Source organism: Myotis davidii, unplaced genomic scaffold, assembly GCF_000327345.1.
Source record: "Myotis davidii unplaced genomic scaffold, ASM32734v1 scaffold514, whole genome shotgun sequence".
Classification (NCBI taxonomy): domain Eukaryota; kingdom Metazoa; phylum Chordata; class Mammalia; order Chiroptera; family Vespertilionidae; genus Myotis; species Myotis davidii.
The window spans coordinates 1,516,488-1,541,587 of record NW_006286236.1 but is presented as its reverse complement, the minus strand read 5'-3'; the positions used below and the strand labels follow the sequence as shown (position 1 = coordinate 1,541,587).

The 25,100-nt window shown below is 49.9% G+C and overlaps 1 protein-coding gene and 1 long non-coding RNA gene across 2 annotated transcripts in view; one reads left to right on the top strand and one right to left on the bottom strand.

The window, feature by feature from the left end:
* LOC107182084 overlaps positions 1-12,027 on the top strand; it is a 44,863-nt gene extending 32,836 nt beyond the window's left edge. Inside the window, exon 3 of the long non-coding RNA XR_001512804.1 lies at positions 11,896-12,027. This is a non-coding gene — a long non-coding RNA (uncharacterized LOC107182084). The remainder of the gene's footprint in view (positions 1-11,895) is intronic.
* CACNG2 (calcium voltage-gated channel auxiliary subunit gamma 2) overlaps positions 1-25,100 on the bottom strand; it is a 99,988-nt gene that overhangs the window by 3,027 nt on the left and 71,861 nt on the right. Inside the window, exon 2 of the mRNA XM_006757433.2 lies at positions 7,217-7,300. Within this exon, the coding sequence (XP_006757496.1) occupies positions 7,217-7,300 (84 nt within the window). The remainder of the gene's footprint in view (positions 1-7,216; positions 7,301-25,100) is intronic.

Sequence of the window (25,100 nt, the reverse complement as noted above, 5' to 3'; positions counted from 1 at the left end):
CCCTCTGTCCCCAGGCAGGGATGGAAGTACCTGCTCACCAAACCTGGATGTTTTCTCTCTGCAAGTTGTTTATAAGATAAGGTGCTGTATCCCCAACCTGAGCCTCAGCCCACACACCTGCACACACACACACACATGCATGCTCAGATGCGCACAAAGCTACCTGCATTCTCATCTTCGTAAGCACACAGGCCTGGTGAGAGCTTCTTGAAGACCCAGGAGAGAGAGAATGTTTGTTGGGTCTTGAGCGGGTACCTAACATACATGATATAATAGCCCTCATGTGTGTTGTTTAGCTCCAGTTGATAGATGAGAAAACCGAGGTTCAGAGAGGTGAAGTAAGTGCCCAAGACCATCCAGCTAGTGAGGCAGAATGGGGATTATGCAGTTAGTCTCACCGAAGTTCAAATGTCTGTGTGACCTTGGACATGTCTTTACCTCGCCGAGTCTCAGTTTCCCCTTCCCGTAAAGTGGGAAGAGCAACAATAATATCCAGCTCACAGGTATGTTGTAAGGCCCTGCGCTCAAAGGGTAGTCTGAGCAGCAGCACAGACCTCATGGGGAGCTGGCTAAAAATGCAGGTTCTCAGGCCCCGCCTGACCTACCTACTGAACCAGAATGTACATGTTAATAAGACCCTCATAACAAGACTTGTATGCACACAACAGTTCATAAGGATTAAACTGGATAATATCTGCATTGTTTCTGACACTATAAGGAATACAGTAAAAGATAGCATTGTTGTGATTTCTGATGCCCCTTCCCCTTCAGGCAAGACACAACTTCGCCATGAATTGTCTTGGCTTTCCCTGAAGCTGGTGTGGTCTTAGTGCTAAAATCTATCAGAAAGTATCTGATTTGCTCCATGGACAAGTATTTATTGACCTGTGAGTATATGGAACTACACAATAGCTACTAATATTTAGGGACCTCTTCCTATGTGCTAGGCCCTCCCTCTTCTAAGTGCTTTCCATGGGTTAACCCATCTAAACCTCATACCAGCCCCATGAAACCATGGGCCTTGGCTTTGAGGAGATTCCACATTCCAAAAACAGGTGGTGGCAAACTTTTTCTATAAAGGAACAGATAATAAGTATTTCTGGCTTTGCTGGCCATACAGTCTCTGTTGCAACTACTCAACTTTGCTATGGTAGCATGAAAATTGCCATAGACAATATGTAAACAAACGAGTGTGGTTGTGTTCTAATAAAACTTTATAAAAACAGTTGGTGAGCCAGATTTGGCCTGCTAGTTGCAGTTCAGCCACTCCTGGCTGAGACCCTAATAAAGGCTGCAAGGTCTCGAGCAGGGAGATGCATTGCTCTTGACAACTGGAAGTCCAGTGAATAAATACAGGCTGAGTGCTGGCCACTATGCCAAGTTCCAGGCTAGGCATGAAGACAGAGGAATGCAAAACAGGCCCAGTCCATGTCTTTATAAGATCTCATGGAGAAGATATATGTCAGATAATAACACAGATAAATAGTTATCAACTAGGACAGTGTTATGAAATAAAGATGCCCTATGGCACCATGAAGGCACGGGACAAGCTAATGTTCATTGAGTGTAGCCATTTGTCCAAGGCCACCCAGCAGAGACATGGGGGACCTGGGAGTATGAACCCACGCAGTCTGCCTCTAGGCTCTGTGTGCCTACCACTGCACTCCCCTGCTTTCATGCCTCTTAGAGCCTCTTCTGAGTCATGTGGGGGTCAGAAGAGGCAGTGATGTTAGAGCTGACCTCTGATGGATAGGGGGAAGCTAATTTGGCAGAATAGAGGCGGGATGTGGAGAGTGTTCCGGGGAGAGGAAGCAGCATGAGCGAGGGCTTGTCCAGGGACCTGAAAGGAGCTGGATCACTAGGAGCTGGTGGAGGGGCCGGGGGAAGCACTGAGGGAGATGGAGCCACTGGGGCCATGCCACACATGGGTCACCAGGGTCCTGTGGGTCATGCTTCAGAGCAGGGGTCCTCAAACTTTTTAAACAGGGGGCCAGTTCACTGTCCCTCAGACCGTTGGAGGGCCGGACTATAGTTTAAAAAAAAAACTATGAACAAATTCCCGTGCACGCTGCACATATCTTATTTTGAAGTAAAAAACCAAAACGGGAACAAATACAATATTTGTATTTGCATGTTGCCCGCGGGCTGTAGTTTGAGGACCCCTGCTCGAGAGCTTACCTTTATCCAGAACAATGGGTAACATTAAAGGACTTAAAGTGGGCAGGACTGTCACACTCTGATTTGCATCTTAAGAAACACAAGGATTCTCAAGATATTAAAAAATACATATCCTCAGGTGAGGATTAAAAAACACATGGATTAAGAAGGGGCCAAGGTGAGTACAGGGAACCAGTGAGAGGTCTATTGCAGTGAGAGGGCTATTGCAGTGAGGGCTACTGTGGCTGGCCAGACAAGTGATGGTGCTTGGCCAGGATGGGCACAGAGGGTATGGGTAGAGCTGGGTTTGAGGGGTGTTAAAGAGGTGGACTAAGACTCGGCGATGGGGGATGGGGACACACTGGCTTGGGAGGAGCTTCCAGGCTCTTGGGCATCTCTCCCTCTCTCCTCCTTCCACATTGTGCCGGGTGCGGTCACCAGTGACTGTGGAAGGGGATGGGCTGCAGCAAATGCGTGTATGAGTGCATGTGTGTGAGTGTGTGAATGTGTGAGAGTGTGTATGTATGAGTGTGTGGGTGTGAGAGAGTATGAGTATGTGTATGTGAGCGTGTGTGTGAGAGTATGAGTGTGCATGTATGTGAGTGTGAGTGTGTGAGATAGTATGTGAGAGTGTATGTGAGTGCATGTGAGTGTGAGAGCATATGTGAGAGTGTGTATATGTGAGAGAGTGTGTGGGGGAGATTAGGGGAGAGAGGAAGGGAGAAGGAGAGGAGGTGGGAGAGAGAGAGAGAAGGTGTTATTGGAGAGGAGAGAAAGAGAAATAGGAAGAGGACGAAGAAGGTGGGTGAGGAGAAGAGGGAGAAGTCGAGAGTGGAGGTTGGGAGCATGGGCTCCAGGTGTGGGCCGCTTGGGTCCCACCCCGTCCCTCCCCTGTCTTTGTGGCCTCCATGCCTCCTCTTTCTCAGCTGTATGACGGGGCACCAGCAGTACCTTCATCTTGGGGTGGTCGTGCAGATGGATGAAGATAATGCATAAAGTGCTAGGCCTGGCCCCGACACAGCCGGCATCCAATGAGCGTTTGCTGCGTGTAATGACACATGAACAGAACTTGGAAGCTCAGTGAGCGTCCTCCGGGAGCACCATCTGTGCAGGTCCTGGGAGCCTTCCCAGTTCCTGTTGTCCCTGGGGTTGGTGACCCTCTGCAGGGCGGGAGAGAGCGGCCTGCACCGTCTCCCTCGCTGCGCGGCCTGCCCTCCCTGAGCCTCAGTTGCCCCCGGTGCCGCAGGGAGAGGGTCAGATGCCGGCTCAGAGGGCTGCGGTGGTGTCATGGGTATGCGCACTTTAAGCAGTTAGAACAGTGCCTGGTACTGAGAGCACCGGGAAATGCTGGTTCTCCCCACAGTAGAGCGTATTGTTGCTGTTCCCTCTGGGCCTGGGGTTACCTGGGTTGGTGTTGGTTCAAGTGCAGGTTGTGACTCATGACTAGCTGGTGTAGTCAGCATGGTGGCTGCAGCCAGCACCTGAATGAGTGGGCCGGGTCCAAATAGAAATTGCCACGCGTGCACAGCGGGCGGAGGGCAGGCCCCGTGTTGTGAAACGTAGGTTCTGGTTGCATGGATGTGAGCACCAGCTGCAGCTGAGCAGGTTCCCTAACTGCAAGGATTGGTCACCACAGTTTTAGCCACGCTGACCATGGCGACCTCTGGGGGGAACAGTTTTGCTAGAGGGGGCTGCAGGGCTCGGACAGTGGACAGGAGCACTCGGCCCTGCCTAACGTTCTGGGGGGCAGGTGGCATCCCAGGTAGGGTGCAGGGCTGGGTAGGCCATTTACCTCTCTGGGTCTCGGTATTTCCTCATCTGTAAAATGGGAGGATGGGGTTGTGTGTGCATCTCCAGCATTTCAGGAGCGTGGAGGGTGTATCGCTGTGCTTCTATCCTCTAACCCCGTGGTCGGCAAGCCACGGCTCACGAGCCACATGCGGCTCTTTGGCCCCTTCAGTGTGGCTCTTCCACAAAATACCACGCGTGGGCGCACACGTACAGTGCGATTGAAACTTCGTGGCCCATGCGCAGAAGTTGGTATTTTGTGCAAGCCTTGAGTGTGGCTCTTCCACAAAATACCGACTTCTGTGTATGGGCCACGAAGTTTCAATCGCACTGTACGTGCGCGCCCACACGTGGTATTTTGGGGAAGAGCCACACTCAAGGGGCCAAAGAGCCGCATGTGGCTTGCGAGCCGTGGTTTGCCGACCACTGCTCTAACCTGAAGTGGGGTGATGGACTTCTCTCATGTTCCGTGGGCAGCGGGGACGCTCTAACAAAGCACCCTCCTAGCCTTTGTCTCATCGCCCCTCAGCGTCCCTCCCGGGGACTGGTATTTATCCAGGCTCAGAGAAGTTGTGTAATGTGCCCAAGGCTACAGAGCAGACCTCACCTTGAATTCAGGTCCTTTCCCTCTACATCACAAGCTCAGACCTTGACCCCTGGTATTCCCCACACTTCCCACGCTGAGGTACCTAGGAGACCCCTCGGTGCCTGGTGGGCCCAGCACAGGGGGGCAGAGAAGGGGAAGAAGGGAGGGGGGTCCCCTGAGGCTGGGAAGGGTGGCTTTGACTCAGCTTGAGACCCTGTAGCCACCTCTTTCCTGATTCTGGGAAGAGGGTGAATGTGCCAAGGGGCCCTAGGAAGGGTGGGTTCTCATTTACTCATTCAGCAAACATCTCCAGCTGGGTGGGGGTGGAGCGAACTGTCTATTTGCAGCTACTCAGAGGAGTCGCTGCTCACGGTCCAAGGGGCAGGGAGAAGAATCCGTAACAAATCATGACATGCAGGTTGGGGCAGAGGATCCTTCCAGAAGGATCCCTGTCTTTTAGATGCTCTTGCCAACCAGGTTAGCGCTTAACAGAGAATGATAGGAACTCACATCTTCCAGGTTAAACAATTACTTTTCTTGTCTAGCCCAAGATTAGCATATTATAGGCCAGGGGTCAGCAAACTACGCTGCATGTAGCCGCTGTCCGTTTCTGTAAATAAAGTTGTTTTATTTCCTTCCGTTTTGTCTCTGCCTCTTTCATGCTCCAAGGTTAGTTGAGTAGTTGGGACAGATTGTACAGTCTGCAAAGCCTAATGTATTTACTATCTGTCCTTTTACAGAAAAAGTTTGCCGACCTCCTATTCTAAATGCTTAAAAATATTGTTGCATTTAGTCAATTCAGATCCTCGGACCCTGCGCTGCTAATATATGTTCAAGTCTTTTGTTCAGGGACACCAGCATGAACCCAACACTTAAAGCTCTTCTCTCTTTAAGAATTAGGAAATGAAGGCATGGAGTAGGAAAGGGAAAGTCACTGAAGAATCCTATTAGCTTTCCTTTATTTAACAAGCAGCGTTGATGGAGCATCTACTATATTCCAGAAGCTGTTAAAGGCACAGCAAAGAATGAGACAGAGTTCCTGCTGCAAGCACTTGGCATCTAGCCATGCTCGACCATTGGGGCTGTGCTGTGGGGCTCAGCTTTGCCCCCTTCCACCTCTGTGTGCAGGATGCATCTCTGCATGCAGGTCTCCTAGTCCAGCTCTTTCCTTGAGGGTCCTCCCCATGTGGTCTCCCCAGAGCCACAGCCTGTCTCATTCATTCCTCTATCTCCTCAGCCCTGAGCACAGGGTTAGCACATGGGTGGTGTCCAATCAGCCTTCTCACTATCACCAGACTCCTTCCGGGACCCCAGACATGATAACGGGGAACACAACCAAATGGCCCTTCAGGAATTCCATTTATGAGCAGCGTCTTGCAGGACTTCATAAAAATAAATGACGAGCATTGTAAGATATTCTCCCTCATTTAAAAAGAAATCTATAAATTGCATCATGTTCCCTTCCTTCCCCTTCCCAGCTGCCTGGCTGACGTCATGTTTTGTGGCTTCTCAGCAAAACCCAATTCCGGGCTGACCTGAGATTGGCTTTGATGTGAGGAGTAATTATTGAAAGAGATGGGTGATCCATAAAATAAAATGCCTCCTACATTTTTCATAAAAGTAATCCGAGAGTAATGCTAACCCCTCTGCCTCAGGGGAGGGGTGGAGCGGGGCAGTTCCTGGGAGAAGAAGGATGGCGGGAAGGCAGGCCCAAGAGCCCCAGCAGAGCCTTCAGCCACTTCTGCTCAGTGGCTTTGCTATCCCGGGTGTCAAGGACCCTCAGCCCCTCTCCTGGAAATCCATTTCTCAGGGAACATTTCCTCTTGTTAGTTTTTGCCGATTCTTGAGAACCTTTTTTGGGGACTCAAAGGCTTTCTCTTGCTAATATGTGTCAGGCGGACTTAAGATCGCAGCTATTACATCAGGATTTAACTTTGACTTGACTTGTGGGGAAAGAAAATAAAAATCTCACATTGTTTCGGTAGAATTTCTAATCTGGCACTGCCCAGATGAGTGTCTTCATTCAGTTATTTAAGAAATATTTACTGAGGGCCCTGGGCTAAACATATAATGCAAACAAGATGGGAAGAGCCCTGGCTAGTAGCGTTGGTAGGACGGTGAGGGAGATGGTTGCTCCAACAGACAAGGACTCTATAGCTTAATAAAAGTGCTGTGCTCTGGGAATCTGTTCAGGGGCATGGAGGACTTCCTGGAACAGGTGATGTTTCAGCTGAGACCTGGTGGGTAAGTTGGAGTTTGTCAGACAAAGAAGGGAGGGTAAGGTGCTGCAGGCAGAGGGAACAGCATGCATGAAGGTTTGGTCTCCGGACAGGAGGGAAGGAGGCAGGCCCTCTGCTGAGACCGGGACCTCTAGATAGCCCTGGTGTTTGTGCTCTAAAGCAGCGGTTCTCAACCTGTGGGTCGCGACCCCTTTAGGGCTCGAATGACCCTTTCACTGGGGTCGCCTAAGACCATCGGAAAAACACATATATAATTACGTATTGTTTTTGTGATTAATCACTACGCTTTAAATATGTTCACTTTGTAACAATGAAATTGGGGGTCACCACAACATGAGGAACTGTATTAAAGGGTTGCATCATTAGGAAGGTTGAGAACCACTGCTCTAAAGGCTGGAGGGCAGAACCCGTCCCCATGAAGGAGATAGAAATGGCTTGCACTCACGGAGGAAATATTCTGCTGTGTCAGCTTCATAATCTGTATCCTCTGGGAAGTGATCAATTTGCTTGCAGAGACCTTTGAAGTTCCCTGGAAAACAAGAGGAGAAAGGGCACATGAGACATCATAGTTTCTGGGGTTCAGACCGCTGGCCTCTTCTGAAGCTGGCCCAGCCTCTCCCTCACTCTGGAAGGGAGGTATCGCTTTGTCTGTGTGGACATCCTCCGGGTGAATCAAAACACGCAGTGCTGGGGAGAGGATCTAAGGCCTAAGACTTCAAAACCCAGCCGTCCACGGAGGCTTCTGAGGATGAGCGGAAGCTTGGCGGGTGGTGGAGGTTTGATTCGGGGCTGGGCACTGCCACAGAGGAAGCCATGAATGGTGAACCGGTGTGGTCACCTCTGTGCCCTAGCTCCCCCACAGTCACCCCACAATCTGCAGGAGAGAAAGCGGATAGCTTTCCAAAGAAGACAAACCCTAAACTGGTGCTGAGAAACATTCCCACAGCACTTTGGATAAACTTGCAAAGCGCCATCCCATCTGCAGGGCATGAAATTCATGGCACCCGACCACCAACAGCTCTGAAATCCAGCGGGCGAGCCCCCACAGGGGTGGGCTGGGGTGGGGGGAAGCTGGGCCCTCTGCCAGGCTTTTGGACTAGACTCATTCTGCTCTACCACAGGCCTCTGAGGGGGTATTTTCACCCCCATTTTACAGATGAAGAAACTGACGCTCAGGGAGGCTAAGTTAATAAGTACTTGTGCCAAGAAATGATGGAATCAGGGCTTTTGACTAAATATTTGCTCAGTGAGAAGGTGAGAACTGGCTCAGGTGAAAACCCCAGCCCAGTGCCACAGCAGGCCCCACCAATAGTCACTAAGTGAACTATGCAATGCAATCTCCATAAGGACAGATGCGCAGAACAGAATATACAACCGTGTCCACTTCATGACAGCAGGGACTTCTGTGTCCCCAGCACCAGCATAGTTACAACAAGTGTTGGCTAACTTCCCCTATGCTGGGAGATACGGTGCAGGGGTGAGAGGCTGGGAGATACGGTACAGGGGTGAGAGGCTGGGAGATAGATAAGGTGAAGGGGTGAGAGGCTGGGAGATATGGTGCAGGGGTGAGAGGCTAGGAGATACGGTGCAGGGGTGAGGGGGTGGGAGATAAGGTGCAGGGGTGAGAGGCCGGGAGATAAGGTGTAGGGGTGAGAGGCTGGGATTAAGGTATAGAGGTGAGATATGGTGCAGGGGTGAGAGGCTGGGAGATAGATAAGGTGAAGGGGTGAGAGGCTGGGAGATATGGTGCAGGGGTGAGAGGCTGGGAGATGAGGTGTAGAGGTGAGATATGGTGCAGGGGTGAGAGGCAGGTTCAGCCTCACTGACATGCCTCAGTTTCCTCATCTGAAAGTAGAGATCATAGGAACTCTGCCTTCGCAGCTAGTCATGGGGATTAGGCGAGCTGACATGTATAAAGTGCTCAGAACAGCGCCTGGCACATTAGTGAACGTGCTCGAGGGCATTGCTGTGAGAGAGAATGGATTTGGACTATATTCAGCCACTGACATTGGGGATTTTTCTGTGACAGTAGCTAATATAACCTAATTAATAAGTCCTCAGTACATGCTAGCAATTTATTTTCCTAGAGAACTCTGAGCGGCACATCCCATAAAAAAGGTTTTATTGTATGCTGTGGAAATTGATTATGAATTTTAAAGCATTATAACACAGACCCGTGTATATTACATACACGCGCATCTATAGGACGCGGGTATACTTACATGAAATAAGCGTTTTATGTATTTCTAGCTGTTGTTATATGCTACATATTACAGAGAAGATGGTTGACCTCCTCACCTCCCATTCACTGTCTGTACCAAATTTACCTCCTTTTGCGACTTCTGCAAGAAAAACCATGCCCTAAAGCAGTGGTTCTCAACCTGTGGGTCGCGACCCCTTTGGGGGTTGAATGACCCTTTCACAGGGGTCGCCTAAGACCATCGGAAAACACATATATAATTACATATTGTTTTTGTGATTAATCACTATGCTTTAATTATGTTCAATTTGTAACAATGAAAATACATCCTGCATATCAGATATTTACATTACGATTCATAACAGTAGCAAAATTACAGTTATGAAGTAACAATGAAAATAATTTTATGGTTGGGGGTCACCACAACATGAGGAACTGTATTAAAGGGTCGCGGCATTAGGAAGGTTGAGAACCACTGCCCTAAAGCATTTCGAGATTTCTGGCAACTTGATGGAAGCTTTGTAGGGTCCCAAGAGCACAGAGTTTCACCCAAATGCTCCCAAGGGCAGGCCTCTTCTCTGAGTGTCTGGGCAGTCCCTCTCCTTGCTTCCTTCTCCAGGACCTGTTGTCTCCCCGCTTCTCTGTCCTTGGAGCACATTTGCCCTCGTGCATCTTGGTTCATTAACCAGTTAACTGCCACGATATTTTGAATTTAATTAAAAAAGGTCCGCCGCTTGTATCTGTAGACGCTTATGGCGTACAAATGGTTAACAGGAGGCCTCAAACCCCCCAGCAGCTTCTCCCCCTTTCCAACTACACCCCCCTCTCTCCTGAGAAGTGTCTCTATACCAGCTGCTAAGAGGATATACTATCCTCCCTAGTGTTAAAATTACAAATCAGTGTGTTTGAAAAGCATTTTGCAAAGCACTTTCATTTTCTCTCAATTGAATCTGACAAATATTTCATCAGCGCCAACTCTAGGCCAGGCATCTTTCTTCATAAGGCAGTGTGCAGGAGGTGAGGTGTGGAGAACGGTCCTGACATGCCCCAAGTCTCCTAACCGATGGGGGACAGTGCTCAACCCCAAGCCAAGGGCTCGCAGGCGGAGCCTCCACACCCCTCTTCTAAGGGTGCACGGCCGCACCTGCTCCCCACGCAGCCTGGATGCCCTCTGCACAGGCCTGTGCCTCAGCCATCTTTGGGCTGCCTGTTGGCTCCTAGCACAGTGCTGAGCACAGAAGAAGGGCGAAGAGATGCTTGTTGGGAGGCTGTGTGAAATAATCAGCTGCACGGACCTCTCCTGGGAGGTCCAGACCTGGATAGTCAACTGCTTATTTGATGTCTCCTGGTGGATGTCTTAAAGGCATCGTATGCTCAGCAGGTCCAAACCTGAACTATGATCTTTCTCTCAAGCCTGGTCTTCCGGAGGCACCAACTAGCTCAGTGAATACCTCTCCATTGCTTCCTGGTGCAAGTTTGAGCCCAGCCATCATCACTGACATCTCCTCCTCGCTGCAGGTTCATGACATCCTGCTGTGTTAGCTTCTCAGTATCTCTCAAACTCATCGATTGCTCTCCATAGACAATATCACCCACTGCCAGACCACCTTCCCTGCTTCCCTGGAGGACTGCAATAAGTTCCCCACTGGTCATTTTGCACCCACTCTTATCCCTCTCTACAGAGTTATCAAACTGGTCCTTGGAAAATGCCAATCTGATCAGGCCATCTCCAGCTTAAAATACACAACAGCTTCTCCATGCTCTCAGGAGAGAGCTCAGCAGCCTCTGTCTGTCCTCCTCTCTCTGTGCACATGCTATCTGGGCCTCCCTTCTTGCATGCTCCTTCCTACCACAGGATCTTTGCACGTGCTGGTCTGGCTGCCCGAGCCCCCACCACATCCTTTGTTGCCTCCTTCCCTCTACCTCCCAGAGAGATGTCTACCACCCTGCTGGCTATTTTGTGTTGGGGGAGATGTTAAGGCACGAGTGATGCTGGTGAGAATGTTCCAGTACAGGAAAGAATTGGCCCAGAAAAAGGAGGGAGCAATGTATAAGCAATGTGAGGGGGGATGAGGTCCAGGACACAAGTACAAGGGTGGCCTTTGATGGGGTGGATGATGGCCTGTTCCCTGCACCAGGAGGGCAGGAGACACATGTGGGTAGACATGGTGGGAACTTTTCTCTTCTGGTTGCTTCTATTTTATTGAGGGAATGGGAAGCAGGATCATCAACTGAGAATTAGAAGGGGTGGCAGGATTAGAGATTCGAGGAAAGAGGAAGGAAGTCAACTTTTTCTCCACAAGAAAGGGAGAGGAAATGGACCAGGCTTGAGACATGAAGTATGTATGTCGGTGGCTTCAAGGTCCCTCTTGAGATCCTGTGGTTTTCTCAGGCTACATTTAAGCATGCTGCTGCAATTTATCTCGCTGGAGGGTTGCCTTTAACCAGGACGGGGGTCTGTGAGGAGAGTGCAAGAGGGGAGGGAGTGATTATGAAAATGGACAGGCCTGAAGCTGGGTAAACAGGGCAGTGGAAAGATGGGCGTCAATGCATTGGCAGCTAGGGTGGGGGTCAGAGAGTTGTTAGAGTCAGGGACTCGTGGGAGTGAGCTGAAAGGATGGGCCTGGGAGTCCAAGAGCGGATGCAGAAGACTGAGATTGTGGAGTGTGGTTATTGGTAATCTCAGGGCCAAGTGTAAACCCATGAACTGGGTGGTTCAGGTTGCAAGGAGGTAGGGGTGACATTCAAAGTATTTAGCAACTGGAAAGGGCATCCAAATGAACATATAAGACAAAGCTACAGTTCGTTTTCATTTCTATGTACATGGAGTATATATTACAAAACTGCTTACTAAGTTAACAGTTGAAGTGCAAATGATTCATCACATTATCCTAATACGCCCTAAATTATCGGTTGGTTTTTAGAAATTATTGGTGTGATCTTTTGATGATGAGGCTCTTACAAGCTAAATGACAGCCCTGTCTGGACCACGATTTGACACAGGGAACCACACCAGATGCTCCTGGCCCTTCTCTGCTGCAGCACGAGTCATGCCGTCTCAGTGAGTACTGAATCTTAGTACTGAGTTTTCTCCTACTCTGGTCGGAGGACTCTGCGAAAATGGCCCTCCATCCTCAGCAGCCCAGCAGGCGGGACTGACGGTGGTGAGGGGGAGGGCCGAAACCTCAGAAGTGGTGCTCTCACAGCAGTAGTGTGAGCACAGCTTGGCCTGTCACTCAGGGCAGCAGGAAGGGTCTGCTCTGCTTGGGCCTTTGAGCTTGTGCTTGGGCTGGGCCTTGGGGTTGGTAGAGATGCAGGGCCTGAGGCCCAGAGCTCACCCTTCTGTCCCTCTTTGGGAAGGAGGGAGAGTAGAAGGGGTTTCGGTCCCAGCCCCTCCCTCTTCTGCCTGTCAAACAAAGAAGCCAGTAGGATTTCAGTATTTAAGGACCAGTGACCAGACCAGCAAGGCAGGACTAGTATCTGCTGGCTGAGGCGGGGAGCGCAGCTGTGTGCTGGGGGGACTGCCTGACTGTGAAATCTCTAAGAGGACTGCCTACAGGAGTGCCTTGGAGAACGAGGCAGGCAGTACTACCTTCCCACAGAACAAGGTGTGCCGGGAGTGAATGGCGGCTTAGGACATCAGACGGAGAGGGCCAGGATATTTTTCAGAGAGGCAGGGAGTTTGGGAAGGAGGCTGAGGAATGGTCTGGAAATAGCAGTGAGGAGCAGGAGTGTGGGCCAAGAAACACCCCCAATTGCAGGGGAGAGAGCCAGGCTTCCATCAGAGCAAGAAGAGACGTTGAGAGTATGGGTGGTTCTGCTGACATTGGGATAAAATTCCAGAGAGCCCAGGGCAAGAACTTGGGAGGCTGGGGAGGTTGCAGATGGGTCAGATTAGGGGATGAACAGAGTGCTGAGGGACAGATGATTAGTAGTGAGAACGACTGAGGTCACCTGGGTCCCAGGCCATAACGGGATTGGTCTCAATGGTCCCTGAGGCTGATGGTGGCGATGAGGCTGTGAGGGTCGGCTGGATGTAGTGGATCTCCAGGAGCACTTGGAGCTCTGTGGCCCTGGACTCAGTCTGACTAACGTGATGATGAGGCTCATGAGGGGAGGTGGTACCAGTGTCACTCAATCACCTTTGGTGGAATTTAAATTTGGTAGAACCTTCCTGTCAGTAGACATCACTACAGTCAGTGGAGAGTGGTGTACTCTTGTTTTCCTGATGCCAGCCTAGAGTTCTTCTGTACTTCCTTTAGACTGGTGGTCATCAAGCCTGGGGGTTGTATGGCTTCAGGCACAGATGGATCCAGGTGCTCAAAAAATCTGGTGTTGGCTTTCCTCCCAGTTGGCTTCATTCTCAAGCAGGCTCTCTCCCCAAAAGGAGACCAAGGGCTAAGTGCCTGGCCCGGGGGTGGTGGAGGGAAATCTACCTGACCCCTTCCCTTCAGGGACACAGTCTGGAGGGAAAGACAGAACGTTTGGGATGTAATATAATTTACTAGAATGCAATGTCTCACATACTATATTAGAGGGATGTGCAAGCCTTATGGGAGCTGAGTTGTTCAGCTAACATTTATGGAGTGCTGACTGTATGTACACCCTCTCTGCAGCCTGCTGAAAACAGGGAAATATATGCTTTCTGTCCCACAGAACTTGCAGTGTATGGTGGGGGACAGAAGGCAGATGCTGTGGTGTAGCAGGATATGTGTTGTGACAGAGCAGGACCTGTCTGGGTGTACACAGTAGGTGCATATGTGAGTGTGTGAGTGTGTGGGTGTTGACACAGGCTTCCTGAGGCGGGGGGTGGCTGAGCTGCTACAGAAGGTGCCGAAGGTAGAGAAGGAGTTAGCTAGGAAAAGCATGTGTGTGTGTGTGTGTGTGTGTGTGTGTGTGTGTGTGTGTTGGGGTGTGGTGAGGAAGTAGTGAGGATGAGAAGGGATTCTAGGAAGAGGGACCAGCAAGAGCAAAGTCAGGGAAGTGCTGGGCACACAGGAGGAACAGACTCGGTGTGAGAGAGAGAGAGAGAGTGTGTGTGTGTGTGTGTGTGTGTGTCAGAGAAAGTTCCCCAAAGCAGAGTCAGGGTCATGAGGAAGCCTAAAGGTAGTGGATGCTGGAGCTGGCCTGTACCGGCTCATGGGAGCCGAGGGTTGTTGTCTTTTCCTAACTTACATTAGAAGCTTGAAATCAGCCACGGTGGGAGTATTTGCACCATGGGAATTGGCAAATAGTACAACTCAAGGTCCCCAGAGAGCCAGTTGTTAGACATCTACCAGCACACCACTGGATGAAGGGCTGTCCCTTGTGAGGGGTCGGCTGGTGTAAAGACATGACATCCTAGTGGGATTGGAGATTTCCAAAAACATGGCTTCCACTTAGAGTGCAGGGTGGGCGAGGGGAGGGCAGGAGGTGGCTGGAGAGGGGACAAGCTGAACTGCTCACTCCCCTGACAGACATTGGCTTTGAGCTTTTGGAAGATGAGAGAGTGAGTGAACCCCAACCCCAGAAGGGCAGCAATACTGCACCAACCCCAGAGCCGCGAGACTTTAGGCCAAGTCAGAACAGAAAGGCCACGGGCTGTGCCTGCGGCTGCCGCAGCTCTGCCTCCAGGAATTGACCGGCTCACACTGGAAATTTCAGCTTGCAGGAATTAAGTAGTTTAAGAGGAGGTTTCATCAGCTTTGTAAAAAGCACATTAATATCTCACAACACCAACTGCTGCCTCATGTCTTTGAATTCAATAAGCTCTTCATAAACCTGGTCATTAGGGGCTGCACGGAGCTGTTCTGTTTTCCACTTTTCTTGAGGAGTTGTAGGAACAGCATGGGAGCAGCGGGTGGTGAAGGGCTGAGGCGCGAGATGGAGGCTGGCTCAGTAATTTTTTTAAGTGAAGCAAATGAAGGGTTTGGTGGGAGCAGCTTTCTCTGTGTTTTAAACCTTTGCTACTCCTAGCTCTTTGCTTTGCTGGCAGGGCCCTCCCTGAAGGCAGGGATTCAGGAGACCCTGAGCTGGTGAGCGATGCCTGGCTCGTCCCTCCTGGAACGCCAGCCCCGCCGGCACAGCGCTGGCATGAGCCTGCATTTCTCACAAGCTCCCAGACAGTGCTGACACTGCAGGGTTTGAAACAACAGCCTATGTGGTTCACTCATTTGCCTATTGTTCATTTGTTCACCCATCCATTCACCGGATTGTTTTGAATGCCTACTATGTGCTAGGTCCTGTGCAGACACTGGGTGGGGTTAGAATGGGGTAAGAAGCCTGTGTGGCTGTCTTCCTCATTCCCCCAAGTGTGCCCTTTCCATTTGCCCCGAGCTCTCACCCGCAGAAGTCCTGACCCCACAGTGAGTACTGGCTCAGACGGTAGTATCCTGTCCTCATTCTTGTCTCCACAGCTACTTCTTTAGTTCCCTCCATGTGATGCAGGGGAAGAGATTGTGCTCAGACTCAGAAAGATCTGGCTTCTAAGCCTGGCTCTGCTAGCTATCTGCTGTGTGGCCATGAGCAAGTTATGTGACCTCTCTGTGCCTCAGATTCCTCGGCTGTAAGAAAGGGATATTAATCTCTGTCCTGTGAGGTGATTCTGAGGACTCAGTGGGATGACAGAAGTGAAGGCCCCTAGTGTGTTCCTAACCCAGAGCAGCCACTCAATGAATGTAGTTCTCCCTTCTCTTTCTTTTTCAAATGACACCTCTTTCAGGAGGTCTTTCTTGATTGCCCTTAGCAAGAAAGACTCTCCCTCCCAGAGCTCCCATGGAGTGCTTCTGGATTGTAATGAGCACAGGAATCAGCTGGGGGTCATGTTAAGCCAGATTCTGACTCGGGGCCTGGGCTGGGACCTGAGAGTCTGCATTTCTCACAGTTCCCAGGCAGCGCCGACACTGCAGGGCCCTGATGGGCCACACTCTGGGCTGACTCGCGAGCCTTTCAAGCACTTTGTATCTGTTCTGGTCACATTCTGCGTCCTGGCATCATTGTTTAGAAACAAATGGCTGCAATCTGTAAGCTCCTTAAGGACAGGATTTTTAGTTCCCTGAACAGACCACATCGCCCTGGATACTGAGAGGCTCACAGGCACATTCCAGTGTTTCCGAAGTGGGTGTGTGTCTTATAAACAGGAGGGTTCATTTACTCATTGTTATATTGATGGCGTGTTATGTAATTAATGATAATGGCTACATGACAAATGTTTACTGAACAGACAAATGAATGAGTCAGTGTGTATGTGTGTGCGCATGTGCATGCACCTGTGTGTGGGCAGGGAGTGTACTACACATCCCCTCCTAAACAGATGAACATTATGTCAACTATTAGAATCCCCAGGGCACAGGAGATTCTGTGCCTCTCTTATTAAAAGCCCATTTGACAATATCAAAATGTGTGTAGACTCCACCACCCAGCAGTTTCTCTTAGGAATTTGCTTTGGAAGAGCACTTGCATGTGTGCACAAGGAGAGGAATCTAGAATGTCTGTCACAGCGCTGCTTGTAACAGCCGAACACTGGGGACAGCCCACACTTCTATTGTCAGAGAATGAAAATACCTGGAAGGGTATTACTGTAATGGGGTCAGTGGAGGTGAGTGGACCACAGCTACACATGTCAGCACTGGTGAATTCCACAAACATAATGTTGAACATAAAAAATCAAGCTGCAGGAAAATGCATATGGTATGGTTCCATTTCCCCAAAGTTAAAAAACTTGTACAACTAGACCATAGATTGCTCAGAAATACCTGCAATTGTGGTGAAACGTTAAAGTCAAGCAAGGCGATGATACACACAGGACTCAAGAGGGTGTTGACCCGACCTGGGTGGGGGCAGGAGATGTGACAGGGAGGGCACATGATGGCTTTAACGTACTGGGGACGTTCCATTTCTTAGGCTGATGGTGAATGCACAGGCACTCATTTTATTGTTATTCTCTGTGCCTCACTGTGGCAGAGCCTGCTGGCTGTTTCCTAATGTCCTACTCTCTCTATCTTCCCATGTTTCGCCTCGTATGTGGCTTCCTAGAGTGTAGGCTTTAGTTCCCAGACTCTCTTGCAGCTAGAAATGGCCATGTGACTAAGTTCTGACCATGGGATGTAAGTGGGAGTGGTGGGAGCAACTTCTGAGAAATGTCCTTCATGGGACATCCCCTGCTCAGCTCTTTCCTCTTGGTATATGGTCTGTGGAGGTCCATGGTGCCATCTTGGATCATGACAAAACCTTGAGAATGGAGAGCTGCATGATGATAGAATAAGGTAAAGGTGTCTGGACCATGCCACCATGGAGTCGTACCAGCCCTGGGCATCTGATCTCTAGAGTTGTGCAATGAGAGAGAAATAAACCATCTTTTTAATTTTATTTAAAAAAATATATGGTAGCTGAACCTAATCCTAATAAACATAATCATATATGTTAAAATAGTCTCTGCCCAGCCAGTGAGGCTCTGTGGCCCATGGACCAGGAGGCCACTAGTTAGATTCCCAGTCAGGGCATATGCCCAGGTTGTGGGCTCGATCCCCAGTAGGGAGTGTGCAGGAGGCAGCTGATCAATGTGTTTATCTCTCTATCCTTCTCCCTTCCTCTCCCTAAAATCAATAAAAATATATTTTTAAAAAGACTTTTTATATGTATTTCATATCATCACATTTTTAAGAAGACAATTTATTGAACCCTCAGTGCTGGCATCTAACAGGTGCTCATTAAATTTCTATAGAATAACTGAATGAATTAATAAGTATCTCCATGTTCCTCACAAACTCTTTGTTCAGGGTAAACTTTTCTACTATTCAGTGCTAGCTGTGGCTGTGAATATGGGAAGCATAGGTGGGGGCATTGCTGAGACGTAGGTTGGGTGCATCAGCCTTGGACTAAGGGGACTGGGAAGGGTATAAGATGGTGGGTTTGACCTCAGACAGGAGAGATGTAATAGATACCAGTGACAATAAGCAAACTACAATTATGGATTGTTGGTACTTAGAAATTATGGAGGAGGCCCCTGGAGATGGTGGTCAGGGCCCCATACTGGGGATCTGGGCGTCACGGGGAGGGGTGTGCTCACGGACTGGTGGATTGATATGGGCCTGACCTCACCAAGAAGGAGAACTTGAAGGATCTGGGCTCTGAACTTGAAGGCACCTTCATCACAGCCTTGAGTTCTGAGTCGTGCTCCCCCATAGTGCTGACACTGGAGCAGGCCCCAGAGACAGGAAAATCTCAGGTCCACTTCACACCACAGTGTGATTGGAGGCTGTTCCCATGAGGTTAAGGACCCTTGGCACAGGTAACAAGCTAACCTAAAACATACTCCATGAAGTAGGCTATGAAGGAACCTCCCCAAAATACAGTTCAGTTAACTCAACTGCTACTACTAAACAGGCAGTGAAGGTCAGCGGTTAGCCTCAGAGTCTGGAGGTGGGACACTGGATTTGTATCCCAGTGAACTTCTCTGATCCTCAGTCTTCTTGTCTGTAAATTGGGGAGACAGGAAGACCTGCCTCACAGGATTGTGAGCATAGCATAAAGCACTGCATCGAGAGAGCTTAGCACAGTTCTTGGCACCCATAAGGGCTCAGTCAGTGGTAGGTGCTGTTTCCCATTGCTGGGCCCCATGCTGGGGGCACAGATGGGTCACATGCAGTCCCTGCCTTCAGAAAGCTCACAGACTAGCCAGAGAATGGTGATCACACTCCAATGTGTCAAGAGAGCTCCCTGGTGGAGACATGCCCAGGGAGTACGGGGACCTGATACGATTAGATCCTACAAGACAGGACTGTTCAAATGACTATGTCAACCCCAGAGCCCCAGGAGCAGGCAGATAATGAATAAATACTGTCATCTGCCAACAGCTCCACATTCATCTTGAGAAGCCTGTGGTGGAGAGGAAAGATGGCCGTGCCATTCAGTGAGCGAGCTCGTCTCTGAGCTCTCCTTCTGCCATTTATTACCCATGTGATCCAGGGCACGTCATTCACTTTTGATTCATTCAGGCTTTCGGCTAGTCCTCAAGTTCACCGAGGATCTACTAGATGTGGTGGTTGAGCTAGGCACCACCATAGAGAGGGGATCAGTGCAGCAGGATTCCCTGTCCCCAAGAACTATGAGTGCAGGAGACGCCTGGACAAATAATTAACTTCTATGAGGCAGAATGAAAACAACGGGAGGGCAGGGGTGGTGGCGGGCGGCCTCTCAGGGAAGCTGGCATGAACTGGGCTGGGCACATTACATTTTATCCGCAAACACCTTTCATTGTTTTTTCCACTTCAAAGGTGCGGAAATGGAGGCACAGAGAGGTGAGGGAATGCATCTACGGATTAACTGCCAGTGTGAGCGAAGGAGCTGAGATTTGGCCCCAAACAGTGGGGCTCTAGGTGACCCTGTGCCCTGTTGTTACAGCAGAGCACAGGACACTGGAGGTGGGTGGGGGGATGCATGGCTCAGTCTGGGTGGTGGTGGGTTGCCAGGAAGGCTTCCTGGAAGAAACTGCATCTTAGATGAGCCACAAAGGATAAGTAGAAGTTGGCAGTTGGCAGATGAAGGGAGGGCAGGGAGGTGCTAGAGAGAAGAGCAAGGGTTATGAGAGAGAGATGGAGAGACAGAGGGAGAGAGGGAATGGGAGAGAGAGAGGAGAGAAAGGAGAAGGAGAGGGAGAGGGAGGGGGGAGAGAGAGAGAGAGAGAGAGAGAGAGAGAGAGAGAGAGAGAGAGAGAGAGAGAGAGAGAGAGAGAGATTTTTTTGAGAGAGAGAAAGAGAGAGAGAGAGAGAGAGAATGGGGTCTTGAGGCCAAGAGCATGGGTCTTTCTGGACAGATGCTTGGTCTGGATGTGTGTGCGTGTGTGTGTGTGTATAACCAGTTGGGAGAGATAGTGGCTGTGATCAGATTATTTAGGGCCTAATAAGCCATTCAAAGTATGAATTTAGGAGCCATGGGGAGCCACTAAGGGGTTTTAAGCAGAGGATTAATGTGACCAGACTTGTGCTTTAGGTTGATGGCCCTGGTGGTCGACTGGGGAGTAGACTGGAGGGGAAGACTGAAGCCACGAGCCCCGTCAAGGCCACCAGGGTCTCTTGCCTGGTCATACTGACAGGAGTGGTCCAGGTGAGAGCTGGAGGTGGCTTGACAGGGCAGGGACTGTGGGGGTGGAGAGAAGTGGATGGATATGAAGTCGCTTGAGATCACTTATCTGTAAAATGGGGAAATGGGCCGGTGCTGCTTCTCTGATAGTGTAATTGAATAGATGAAGTGAGAGCTAATAAACCCATTTGGTAAATTACACCCCTCCCCACCGCCCCCTCCCCAGCCATGCAAAGCTGCAGGCCGGTTAGCATAGCCATCCTTCAGTGAGCAAATCTATGCCAGACTTACACCTCTCCCTCCGTGCGTGCACTTTCCAAACCCTGGACGGATTGCTGCTCTAACTTGCACTGATGTGTGACCTGGTCAGGCCACGTTCCCTCTCTAAGGCTTGATCTTCTCCCTTGTAAAATGGGAGTAAGGTTGTTGTAAAGATGAACAAGATAATGTACAAATAATTCTGGGTGGACACCAGGCCTGTCACATCGTAAGTGCTCGGGAAGCAAACATCTCTACAGGGATAGCTTCTCTTCTGCTACTCCGCGCACAGAGATCACGAGGCCCGGCTGCTAGGACGTGTCTGGCAGACTTCGCCTTCTGAGGGACACTCCTTCCTGCTAGCAGGCGTGAAGGTCTCCAATATGCACCCAGATTCATCGATGGAATGAAAAAAAAGCCAGTGGTCTTTCCTGCTTCACAAAATCCACCTTAACTTTCTGAACATTGATTTTTTTCCCAACTCCCCTTGGTTCATTTCTTTTATCTGCTTAGACCCATTCAATTTCATGGCAGAGATCCAGGCCAAATTGGTCAAATGCCACCCAAACCGCTGACCCACAGATGGAAATGTTTCATGCGACAGGATCCATAGGCCTGGGGATCCATCTAACCACATTCTTGTTTCCAAGCCAAACACACTGGCTCACTCAGAAGTCTCCAAGACTCCCATTGCCTGCAGCACGGAGAGCAGATGTCTTAAGACCCAGACATTCTCAGCTACATCCAGTTGGAGCCGGGCTTCCTGCCTCATCTGCTTTGATTCTTGATTCTTCTCTCCCCGCTACGCTGGTCTCGGAAAAGCATTTGCCTATTCCCCGCTCCTCACCTTTGCTCACACTGTCCCTTCCAGCCAAAGCAAGCCTCCCCTCTTTTCTATCTAAAGCATGCCTGTTTCACTGGGCTAGGAGGGCTAGGAACCATTGGTGGGAATTCTAGCATTCCCAAGGCACCCAGGTCCAAATTTAAGGAGGCACTTGCTCTCAGGGTCATGCAGGTGCACCGAGCACCTCCTTCAATTTGCACCTCACCTCAATTGGACCCTGTCAAGGGGAGAGTGAGATGCCAGCTTGGTACCTGGGTGAGTGTTGTGGTTTTCCAGTCTGCCTCCCACGGTAGTGAGCTCCCTGTCACTGGCAGGGTCCATGCAGAGGGTGGTCGCTGCCTTTTAAGGATGCTGAAGAGGGCATTTCTGGGAGGTGGAGTAGATGGTTCTGAGGTGCCTTTCATCCCCTGGAAGCTAGGATTTAAGGAGCCCTCCCTGCTCCCTACAGCTCAGAGCTGCCTCCTCTCAACTCTGCGTTTACCCCCACGATCATTCATCTGGCAATTAAGCACAAGCTGCCTCGTGACAGTTCTTGTATTGCCGTCCTGTCTTGGTATTTCTGATTTCACCAGTTCATGTGCCATTTTCCTAACAGTGTTCTGTGTGCATTGAGGACAGGGATTGAGCTGTGTATCTTCTATTCTCTCTCAGGGCACGTGAGGCACTGTGATATTTCTTAAAGATTCTCTCTGTGCCCATACTTTATATCTCCCCTGATTTACCTACCACATCAATCCCTTGGGTGAGTTCTATTCATGGCCCATTCTACAGATGAGGGGCTGGAGGCTCATAGAGCTTGATAAATATTAACTACTTTTTAAAAATAGAAACTCAAGACAGATGCTATCAGAATACCTGGGTGTGTACCTTGGGGAAGTTGCTTAACCACTTTGGGCCTCAGTTTCCTTGCTGTAAAATGGGATAATTTTCCAATTTTGATGAGGGTAAAGTTAATATATATATAAAGCTCTTAGAACGGCGCATGTTATAGGCTCTCAGTACACATGATATATTATCACTATCTTTGTTACGATAACAAGAGTGGCAGGCCTCGTCATATCTAGAAAAGAGAATGATCAGATGGTGAGTCTTAGAATTTCAAGGTGTTTGAAAAGATCATCCAGATGGGAAGACAGGTGTCTCCCCTTCAGAGCATGTGGTTTCCTCAGAATTGTCCATCTCCTCAGTGGAGAGGTTCCTTCCTCCGAAGCCACTTGTAGAAATGGAAACGGGGGTGCCCATGAGTCTCATCGGCAGGAATCAGTTCCTGAGGACTTGATGTCCTTTGGGGAAAATGCAAAGAGAGTTCTCAAAACCATAAAGCTGAGGGCAGCACTTGGTGTTTAATGATCGATCAATGGATTAAAAACACATTGGCAGCCTTCGCTGTGCGAGGCACTCTGCTAGGGAAGCAGATAAGGATGAAAAAGTCAGAATCTTTGCTCTGAAGCCTTTATAGCCTGGGGGACTGAGGGGAGGATGGAGAATTGGACACAGTGAGCCCTGGTTCCCTAAAGCCCGCCTGGACTGAATGAGGGGCAGATGAGACAGCCAGGCCACTGCTGCCTCTCCACCACCATCCCAGGAGGGAAAGGGTTCTTGGGGGAGGAGGAAAACTACTGGGAGACGGCGCAGCTGATCCAGATAGCTCGGGAGGACAGGGTCAGCAGGGCCGGGGAGGTGGTCGTACTAGTTGATGGGTGTGTGAGGAAGAGGTGGAGGCAAGCTCTCAGGGGACCGCAAGGCCTCTTCCAACCACTGAGGAAGAGCAAGCGGGCTCTGGAAAGACCTGCCCTGCTGGCGCCTCCGGCCCACCGTTGGCCGCTAAGAGCAGCACGTTGGTTGCTGTTGGGAAGCCAAACACTGTTTGCATTTCTGTCACTTAAAACAATGTGGTGTTGTGACACTCTGGAATCTGAAGATAAATGTTTAATAAAAGGATTCAATTTGATATGATGTCAAAACTTAATTAGATCCATAATGCACAGAGGGCTCTGCAGGCCCTTTAATTAGGAGCTACATCAGAGTCTTGCATGTGTGTGTGTGTGTGTGTGTGTGTGTGTGTGTGTGTGTATCTCCAGCGCTGTGGAGGGGCTGCCTGGCTGGGATGGCGCTTTCCAGCCTGGAGGCCTGCAGATTCTGGCTCAAGGACACTGCTTTTGGCAGCGCTGGCAGCAGTGATGGAGGGTCTGGGCCCACTCTGTGCTTTGGAATCTTGTAGTTTCTCAGACTGGGGCTGCAGCATGTGCCTGTAAAATGCTGCATGTGAATCTAACCTATTTGAGGCTCAAGGTCATGACCCCAGGTCAGGTTAGGACTCCTAATAGGAGGCCAGCCCTGCACAGGGGAACCCAGGGGCATTGAAGATCAGGGCTGTTAGAAATTTAAACAGCCACATTTTTGATTCCAGCCAACACTGACATTCCACAGGTATGTGCCGGTATAGCTACACTGACTGCCAAATATGACTGCTGTCCAAGCACCCCCGAATTCCTCTTCTCTCTACTGCCCTGGCCATGCCAACCCCTCCTTCAGGATCTTCTCAACACCCCCATTTCCTCCATTCCAGCAGCTAACATGGGACCTGACACGCTTGTCTCCAGGATGCTGTTCCAGCACCATGGCCAGTACCCACTCTGCCTGGTCAGGGTCTAGGCCTGAGAAGTTGTGCAATTAACTGATTATTGCTCAATTACAGCCTCTAAAAATGACATCAGTCTGATGGCACGATAGACCATCAGCATGAGCTCTGAAGTCAGACCCTACCCCACCCCCGAATCCAAGAGTCTCAGCGCTGCCTGTTATGAGCTATGCTAATACTCTGAGCCTCCACTGTAAATGGGGTTAATAACACCTATGTCAAACTGCTGTTATGAAGATCAACGAACATAAATTATGTGAGTGGTTCCAGGTTAGCACTTTAGATTCAGATTCCAGGAATCCAAGTTCAAGTATCAGGGGGATGTTTTAAAGTGTGTAGAATGTGGAGTTGAAGAGTATACTATCTGGCACAGACTGTCTAGGTTCAAATCCCAGCTCTGCCACCTAAAAGCCATGACCAAATAAATTGGGGGAATGCTGGGTTAACTGAGGTTAAACAGGTTTCCTTACTACAGGGCTTGCCAGAGCCTTTCCTACACTAATTGCATTGTCGAACTCTAATGTAGGAGTATAGTGCACAACCCTCACCAAAATTAATTTCACTCCTGTGTGTGTGTGTGTGTGTGTGTGACCTCAGGGGCTACATACAGTCTTTTGATCATCCTTTGGGAAACATTGCACAAATGAATCTTCGATTCACTCCTGTACATTCATGTAGAGCAGAGAGTAATGAAGAAGTAGGGTACAAAGGTTTCCAACCCCCCCCCCCACATCGAGTGCTAGCGTGGGAAGCATTTTTACACCCGTCCCTACTATATTTGCTGGCCTCTGCCGTGCCCTGTTGGCATCATTTGACCCAGCCGAGCACTTCAGTCCACTGATGTGCCTCGTCCCTTGGCGCCTGGGACCCTCCTCTCACCCTGTGGCCTGGTTTGCTTCCTGCTCATTTTGAGATGCCTTTGCAAGTTCCTCCTCTGATTATCCTGTAATTTGGTGTCCGGGGGGCTCTCCCCTTGGCCCTCTTTTCTTTTCACTCTGTATAAGTTCCTCCTGGCTTTAATTTTCATTACATACTGATGATCCGCGAGTCTGTGCCTCCAACCCAGGCCTGTCTTTTCACATCTCCCGATGAACATCCCACAGATACCTGGACCTCAACCTGAACTTATTGTCTACTCCCCCCCACTCTCTTTCCAGAGACTCTCTCTTAATAAACCACGCCTCATCCGGCTGCTTTCCCAAGCTGCAAATCCGGGCGTACCCTTGGTTTCTACCTCTCCATCCCCACTCTCATCTCATCGCCAATTCTCTAACATGCCTTGAGCCATTTGAGCTTTGGTCCAGACCACCACTGAACCGCCCTGAGCT